This window comes from Pristiophorus japonicus, chromosome 27 (assembly GCF_044704955.1).
Source record: "Pristiophorus japonicus isolate sPriJap1 chromosome 27, sPriJap1.hap1, whole genome shotgun sequence".
NCBI lineage: Eukaryota > Metazoa > Chordata > Chondrichthyes > Pristiophoridae > Pristiophorus > Pristiophorus japonicus.
Window position 1 is genome coordinate 8,289,137 of NC_092003.1, and position 8,875 is coordinate 8,298,011.

The window sequence follows — 8,875 nt, forward strand, 5'->3', positions numbered from 1 at the left end:
GCGCGAGCGACAGAGAGAGAGAGCGACAGAGAGAGAGAGCGAGCGACAGAGAGAGAGAGCGAGCGACAGAGAGAGAGAGCGAGCGACAGAGAGAGAGAGCGAGCGACAGAGAGAGAGAGCGAGCGACAGAGAGAGAGAGCGAGCGACAGAGAGAGACAGCGAGCGACAGAGAGAGAGAGCGAGCGACAGAGAGAGAGAGCGAGACAGAGAGAGAGAGCGAGACAGAGAGAGAGAGCGAGACAGAGAGAGAGAGCGAGACAGAGAGAGAGCGAGACAGAGAGAGAGAGCGAGACAGAGAGAGAGAGCGAGACAGAGAGAGAGAGCGAGACAGAGAGAGAGAGCGCGACAGAGAGAGAGCGAGCGACAGAGAGCGACAGAGAGAGAGCGAGCGACAGAGAGAGCGAGCGACAGAGAGAGAGAGAGAGAGACACACACACACACACACACACACACACGAGAGAGGGGGAGCGCGGCGGGGAGAGTGCGCTGTGGTTACTTACTGTCTGTGATTTGGGCAGCCCTTCCCCGGCGAGGGCCTGGAACAGCTCCTTGGCTGCAGAGATGTTCTGCGGGAGGAAGTCCCCCAGCAGCAGCGAGTACCCCACGGCCTCGGTGGCTTTGCTGTTCCCCAAATCGGCCGCTTTAATCAGCAGCTTGTAGCCTCTGTGACAGGAGAAACACACACAGCTCTTACTGCCCCTCCGTGACAACACCGACTACAACTCATTGTACTTTACATAAGAATTGGGAACAGGAGTCGGCCATTCGGCCCCTCGGGCCTGCTGCGCCATTCAATTAAGATCACGGCTGACCTTCGACCTCAACTCCACTCTCCCGCCCGTTCCCATATCCCTCGATTCCCTTAATATCCAATAGTCTATCGGTCTCTGTATACAGACAGGGACAGAGGGCGAGAGAGGCAGTCAGGCATCGTTGGTGGTATTTCTCCAGCGACTTGAGGTGTCTACTGTACATGGTCCATGTCTCTGAGCCAGGGCCTTACCCGTCAGAGCGTTCATGCACAGCCGGCGTCTCGGCAACACGGCACGGTGCCCCCGGGCCGGCTGTGGGGCGGACGAGACTGTCACCCATCTCCTTCAGGACTGCCCCTTCGCGAGGCAGGTCTGGAAAGAGGTGCAGTGGTTGCTGTCGAGGTTCATCCCGAGCAGCTGCGTCACACAGGACTCTGTGCTCTCCGGGCTGTTCCCAGGGACACACACCGAGACTGACATCACCTGCTGCTGGAGGGCCATCGACTCGGTCAAAGACGCTCCTTTGGTCTTGCCGAAACCTGCGGGTCTTCCAGAGCAAGGAGATGTCCACGTCTGCGTGTTGCAGACTGGCGCGATCCAAGATCCAGGAGTACGTGCTGAGGGACGCACTGAAAATTGGTGCAGTCGCCGCAAAGGCACGGTGGGGAAGGGCCGCAGTCTAAAGCCCTCCTGCCGCGGTCAACCCGGGGGCAGGAATCAGCGCAAAACCCCCCTCGGGCCGTACTTGTAACTTCTTTGTGTACATGGAGCACCATGATCTGTAAACACCTATGTAGTCCCATGTACAATGCAAGGTCTGTTTCATAATGCACGTTGAAAAGAAAAAATGTAAATGTACCGTCACCCATTCCGTGTACCGTATAGTGACACGTGTAATGTCATTTGTTGAATGTATCGCAATGTATCCCGAATTGTACGGGTATAGAGAGAAAGCAGGAATGGGGTACTGAAGTTGCATGTTCAGCCATGAACTCATTGAATGGCGGTGCAAGCTCGAAGGGCCGAATGGCCTGCTCCTGCACCTATTTTCTATGTTTCTATGTACTTGAACTGAAAAGCAAGGGAATGTATCGAACGGAACAGCCGTCAGGACCCAAATGTAGTGTATGGGATTGCTGACCGCAGCTAAATGTACTGAACTGCTTTTGAATGTACCGTACAAATTTTTATATGAATAAAGTACATTTCGAAATTTAAAAAAATGTCTCAGAGCCATACAGGAGGGCGGGAATCACTCCAGCCCTGTAGACCATGAGCTCAGTGAGATTGAGGGGCCCGGTCTTCAAACACTCTTTTCCTCAGACGGCCGTAGGCTGCACTGGAGGCGGTGTTGGATCGCGTCGTCGCTGCCGGCTCTTGTTGACAGGAGGCTCCCGAGGTATGGGAAATGGAATTAAAAGCGTGCGTTAGAATCTGAACAAGAGTCCCCGAGTTTGAATTACGTATGAGCCCCGAGGAGAGCTGAACTGCTCTCGTTAGCAAAGTGGCAAAAAAGCTGCAAAGTGGTTAAAAGGCGACACAAGCATTCACCCGCCGAGCTATCGGGGCTCTCCCGCAAGGGGTCACTCACTCGGTCTTCTGGCTCGCCCTGTTGCTGTTGATCCAAGCCATTCCCTTCTGGTACAGACCCTCTGCCTCGAGAACCACCCGCCTCTGCACAGACTCCTCTTCAGCTGCAGACGGCAAACACACGCAACACAGTCAGCAATACTAATCCTTTTTTGTTTTAAATACAGGCAACTCTCGATTAGCCGTGCACGGATCGAACCGAGAGCCCGCTGCAACGGAACTTTTAAAAACTGCGATTCTGTCCCGTGCACGCGGCTATTAAACCCACCCCACACACAGTCCTGCGCTGACACACAGAGGAAGGGCTTTATTTTAGAATAAAGTTTTAATGCTGTCTCGACCTTAAAGGAATCCTTGCAGAGCAATCAAATTAACTCGGACCTGGATAGTCTGTCTGCTCATACTGTGACCCATCCTCGCGTTCTCAGATCGAAGGCACTGCTCCCAATCCCGCTCTTTTAGGGCACTGTCCAGATCATCACGCTGGAAGCAAGTTCAGAGGGGCAAAAAGATTGGTCCGACTCTTCCTCCCTTCCCTGCCGTCTTTGCGTTTTCTGATCTTGGTGAACGTGCTCTTGTGCAGTCTGGAGTATCACAGAGTGCCGTCCGGCCGAGGGGAGGTAATTAAGCCGAGTCTCATTCGACCTCCAGCGGTTGAAGCCTTTAAGACTGGCCAGTTTAAGAAAAAGTAGACACAGTATAACATGGGTCTCTACACTTTATATTAAAATGAATAGATGGACAATCCCACCCTGGAGTGCACAGCAGCAGAAAAGCATCAAAGTACTGTATAAATCTGGGACCCAAACACTCTCGGCAAGTACGTGCACTCGTCCTAGCGGCAAGCTCGTTTACCCGGAATAGCCCGATCCCCGGATAATCGAGAGTTGCCTTGTAAGTGCAAAATGAATTTATCCCCACCCGCCCAACAACTTGTATTTATATAGCGCCTGTAACGTCCCAAAGGCGTTTCACAGGAGTGTTGGAAGACAACACAAACTCCTTCACGGCAAGCGAGCCCCAGGTGGGCAGAGGAAACGTTACAAGGGACCACCCTCAAAGCCTCCCTGATAAAGTGCGACATCCCCCACCGACACCTGGGAGTCCCTGGGCCAAAGACCAGTCCGCCCTAAGTGGAGGAAGTGCATCCGGGAGGGCGCTGAGCACCTCGAGTCTCGTCGCCGAGAGCGTGCAGAAACCAAGCGCAGGCAGCGGAAGGAGCGTGCGGCAAACCAGTCCCACCCTCCCCTTCCCTCAACCACTGTCTGTCCCACCTGTGACAGGGACTGTGGTTCCCGTATTGGACCGGTCAGCCACCTAAGGACTCGTGTTAAGAGTGGAAGCAAGTCTTCCTTGATTCCGAGGGACTGCCTATGACGATGAGACAAAACAAATACATTTGACACCGAACCACATAAGAAATGAAAGCAGGCGACCGAAAGCTTGGTGGAAGAGGTCGGTTTTAAGGAGCGTCTTAAAAGAGGTGAGAGAGGCGGAGAGGTTTAGGGAGCTTGGGGCCCAGGCAGCTGAAGGCACGGCCACCGATGGTGGAGCGATTATAATCAGGGATGTTCAGGAGGGCAGAATTAGAGGAGTGCAGACATCTCGGGGGGTTGTGGGGCTGGAGGAGGTGACAGAGATAGGGAGGGGCGAGGGCCACGGAGGGATTCCGATGAAGGAGTTGACTCGCGATGAGGGGGGGGGGGGGGGGGGGGGTGTGGTCTGATCGAACTGAGCTCACGTGACCACCCTCATGCCAGCTTAGATGGTGAGATATTTGACCATGGGGCTCGCAGCACAGGCAAATCCCACCCTATTTCAGTGCACACACAAACCGTGACGGTTTACATAGAAAATCCAATGGGAAATGTTGACATAGCAAATTACAATGCAGGAAGTAAGGCTTGTGGACCAGGAAGGGCAAGGTTTCTCACAACATTATCGATGTTGTTACACACAAAGCTGGGGAACCTTGAATTGTACATCCCCCCCAACCCTATCGGCACGCTACCCACCACCTTCAACACTCACTCCCTCCACCACCGGCGCACCGTGGCTGCAGTGTGCACCGTCTACAAGACACACTGTGGCAAGGGAGCAAAGGCGGGCAATGTTACGGAGGTGGAAACAGGCGGGTTTCAGTTACGCTGCGGGGTTGACTTATGAGGAGAGGTTGAGGAGGTTGGGCCTCTGCTCATTGGAATTCAGAAGAATGAGAGGTGATCTTATCGAAACGTGCAAGATTATGAGGGGGCTCGACAAGGTGGATGCAGAGAGGATGTTTCCACTGATGGGGGAGACTAGAACTAGGGGGCATGGTCTTAGAATAAGGGGCCGCCCATTTAAAACTGAGATGAGGAGGAATTTCTTGTCTCTGAGGGTTGTAAATCTGTGGAATTCTCTGCCCCAGAGAGCTGTGGAAGCCGGGACATTAAATATATTTAAGACAGAGATAGACAGTTTCTTAACCGATAAGGGAATCATCATCATCATAGGCAGTCCCTCGGAATCGAGGAAGACTTGCTTCCACTCTTAAAATGGGCCCTTAGGTGGCTGAACAGTCCAATACAGGAACCACAGTCCCTGTCACAGGTGGGACAGACAGTGGTTGAGGGAAGGGGAGGGTGGGACTGGTTTGCCGCACGCTCCTTCCGCTGCCTGCGCGTGATTTCTGCACGCTCTCGGCGACGAGACTCGAGGTGCTCAGCGCCCTCCCGGATGCACTTCCTCCACTTAGGGCGGACTGGTCTTTGGCCAGGGACTCCCAGGTGTCAGTGGGGATGTTGCACTTTATCAGGGAGGCTTTGAGGGTGTCCCTGTAACGTTTCCTCTGCTCACCTTTGGCTCGCTTGCCGTGTAGGAGTTCCGAGTAGCGCGCTTGCTTTGGGAGTCTCGTGTCAGGCATGCGGACAATGTGGCCTGCCCAGCGGAGCTGGTCGAGTGTGGTCAGTGCTTCGATGCTGGGGATGTTGGCCTGGTCGAGGACGCTAACGTTGGTGCGTCTGTCCTCCCAGGGGATTTGCAGGATCTTGCGGAGACATCGTTGGTGGTATTTCTCCAGCGACATGAGGTGTCTACTGTACATGGTCCATGTCTCTGAGCCATACAGGATAAGGGGATAAGGGGTTATGGGGAGTGGGCGGGGAAGTGGAGCTGAGTCCATGATCGGATCATCCATGATCGTATTAAATGGCGGAGCAGGCTCGAGGGGCCGTATAGCCTATTCCTGCTCTTATTTCTTATGTTGGAAGATGTAGGCAGAATGTTCCCGACGTTGGGGAAGTCCAGAACCAGGGGTCACAGTCTAAGGATAAGGGGCAAGCCATTTAGGACCGAGATGAGGAGAAACTTCTTCACCCAGAGAGTGGTGAACCTGTGGAATTTTCTACCACAGAAAGTTGTTGGGGCCAGTTCGTTAGATATGTTCAAAAGGGAGTTAGATGTGACCCTTACGGCTAAAGGGATCAAGGGGTATGGAGAGAAAGCAGGAATGGGGTACTGAAGTTGCATGATCAGCCATGATCATATTGAATGGTGGTGCAGGCTCGAAGGGCCGAATGGCCTACTCCTGCACCTATTTTCTATGTTTCAATGTTCTTATGTGTGACCAGAAGCTCGTTTCAGGGCCAAACACGTGCACCGAGGCTGCGAATTGTGCGGTTCGGCCCCGGACGGGAGTCGGGGAGAAGGAGGGAGTCACGCGGCGCGCTGCTCGGAGGCGGTATTGGCCGCAAGCCGCCCCTTACTTTCGCAGAAGCCCCACTTCCCGTCCCGCTCGAAGTGGCGGGTCACGGAGCACCAGAGCCGTCCGTCTCCTCGCCCGTCCTCCGTGCAGTCCACGTATTCCTGGCCCCGGAAGACGAAGGGGAAGACGCAGGCCATGCCTTCGGCTGTGCCTCCCAGCACTGTAACCGCTGCGGGTGGGGGGGGGGGGGGGGGGGAGAGAAAAAGGAGGCCATCAAGGGGTGCCCGAACTACCCAACGACCCGTGCTCGCCAACCGCAGGAGCGCGCGCGGCAACGGGAACGAGCGGCGCAGACAAGCGATCAGACGTTCAAGGGAGGACGGACAAATCTGGCGCGCACACAGTACCCAGCAGGTCCATCACCCACGAGGAAAGAAAGACTTGCATTTATATAGCGCCTTTCACCACCTCAGGACGTCCCAAAGCGCTTCACGGCCAATGCAGTGCTTTATGAAGTGTCGGCAACGCGGCAGTCAATTTAAGCACAGCCAACAGCAGCCTGATAATGACCCAGATCATCGGTTTTACTGACGTTGGTTGAGGGATAACTATTGGCCCCAGGACACCGGGGAGAACTCCCCTGCTCTTCTTCCAATAGTGGCCATGGGATCTTTTACATCCACCTGAGAGGGCCGACAGGGCCTCGGTTTAATGTCTCATCCGAAAGACGGCACCTCCGACAGTGCGGCGCTCCCTCAGTACTGCCCCTCCGACACTGCGGCGCTCCCTCAGCACTGCCCCTCCGACAGTGTGGCACTCCCTCAGCACCGCCCCTCCGACAGTGCGGCGCTCCCTCAGTACTGCCCCTCCGACAGTGCGGCGCTCCCTCAGTACTGCCCCTCCGACAGTGCGGCGCTCCCTCAGTACTGCCCCTCCGACAGTGCGGCGCTCCCTCAGTACTGCCCCTCCGACAGTGCGGCGCTCCCTCAGTACTGCCCCTCCGACAGTGCGGCGCTCCCTCAGTACTGCCCCTCCGACAGTGCGGCGCTCCCTCAGTACTGCCCCTCCGACAGTGCGGCGCTCCCTCAGCACTGCCCCTCCGACAGTGCGGCACTCCCTCAGTACTGCCCCTCCGACAGTGCGGCACTCCCTCAGCACTGCCCCTCCGACAGTGCGGCGCTCCCTCAGCACCGCCCCTCCGACAGTGCGGCGCAAATGGCCACAACCAGCCTCAAGTGATGTATCTCGCCTTCCCCCCCCACGCCCTCCTCACCCCAAGTGGGGAATGAGTCAAATCATACCCCCGCCCCTGCCCACAGACCTTCCCAGGCCGTGCGCTGTTACCTGGGTAACGAGGGGCGTTGGCCACAGGGGGCTCACCGATTGGCTCCGGCTCCTCCAATAGCTGAGGGGGTATGTGGGATTGGGAGGCGGATACCCCAGCCCCTTCCTGTAACGAAGCAACAGATTTCACATAGTTGGAGGATCATCGAGTGTACACCACAGAAACAGGCCTCTCGGCCCAACTGCTCCGTGCCGGTGTTTATGCTCCGCACAACCCTCCTCCATACCCCTTCTCCATCACGGTAATCTTCGATTCCTTTCTCCCTCGTGTGTTTATCGAGCTTCCCCTTAAATGCATCGGGGAACGGCAGAACATAAGAAATAGGAGCAGGAGTAGGCCGTACGGCCCCTTGAGCCTGCTCCACCATTCAATACGATCATGGCTGATCTGATCATGGACGCAGCTCCACTTCCCCGCCCGCACCCTTCACTCCCTTATCGCTCAAAAATCTGTCTATCTCGCCTTAAATATATTCAATGACCCAGCCTCCACAGCTCTCTGGGGCAGAGAATTCCACAGATTTACAACCCTCAGAGAAGAAATTCATCATCTCCGTCTTAAATGGGCGACCCCTTATTCTGAGACTATGCCCCCTAGTTCTAGATTCCCCCACGAGGGGAAACATCCTCTCTGCATCTACCCCATCCAGCCCCCTCAGAATCTTGTACGTTTCAATAAGATCACCTCTCATTCCGGGGAGAAAGCGGGAATATGATGTTGCGATAGAGGATCAGCCATGACCATATTTGAATGGCGGTGCAGGCTCGAAGGGCCGAATGGCCTACGAGTGCTCCTATTTTAGAAACATAGAAACATCGAAAATAGGTGCAGGAGTAGGCCATTCGGCCCTTCTAGCCTGCACCGCCATTCAATGAGTTCATGGCTGAACATGCAACTTCAGTACCCCATTCCTGCTTTCTCGCCATAACCCTTGATCACCCTAGTCGTAAGGACTTCATCTAACTCCTTTTTGAATATATTTAGTGAATTGGCCTCAACAACTTTCTGTGGTAGAGAATTCCACAGGTTCACCACTCTCTGGGTGAAGAAGTTCCTCCTCATCTCGGTCCTAAATGGCTTACCCCTTATCCTTAGACTGTGACCCCTGGTTCTGGACTTCCCCAACATTGGGAACATTCTTCCTGCATCTAACCTGTCTAACCCCGTCAGAATTTTAAACGTTTCTATGAGGTCCCCTCTCATTCTTCTGAACTCCAGTGAATACAAGCCCAGTTGATCTAGTCTTTCTTGATAGGTCAGTCCCGCCATCCCGGGAATCAGTCTGGTGAACCTTCGCTGCACTCCCTCAATAGCAAGAATGTCCTTCCTCAAGTTAGGAGACCAAAACTGTACACAATACTCCAGGTGTGGCCTCACCAAGGCCCTGTACAACTGTAGTAACACCTCCCTGCCCCTGTACTCAAATCCCCTCGCTATGAAGGCCAACGTGCCATTTGCTTTCTTAACCGCCTGCTGTACCTGCATGCCAACCTTCAATGACTG

At 54.7% G+C, this 8,875-nt stretch overlaps 1 protein-coding gene across 1 annotated transcript in view; it reads right to left on the reverse strand.

Annotated features, from left to right (window-relative positions):
• The window catches only part of LOC139239341 (protein sel-1 homolog 1-like), a 36,039-nt gene extending 28,583 nt beyond the window's left edge, over positions 1 to 7,456 (reverse strand). Inside the window, exons 1-4 of the mRNA XM_070868016.1 lie at positions 7,372 to 7,456; positions 6,089 to 6,256; positions 2,344 to 2,446; positions 501 to 663 (exon numbers count right to left, since the gene is read on the reverse strand). Coding sequence (XP_070724117.1) covers positions 501 to 663; positions 2,344 to 2,446; positions 6,089 to 6,224 — 402 coding nt within the window. The 5' untranslated portion in view covers positions 6,225 to 6,256; positions 7,372 to 7,456. The remainder of the gene's footprint in view (positions 1 to 500; positions 664 to 2,343; positions 2,447 to 6,088; positions 6,257 to 7,371) is intronic.
• Positions 7,457 to 8,875: the final 1,419 nt, after the last annotated feature.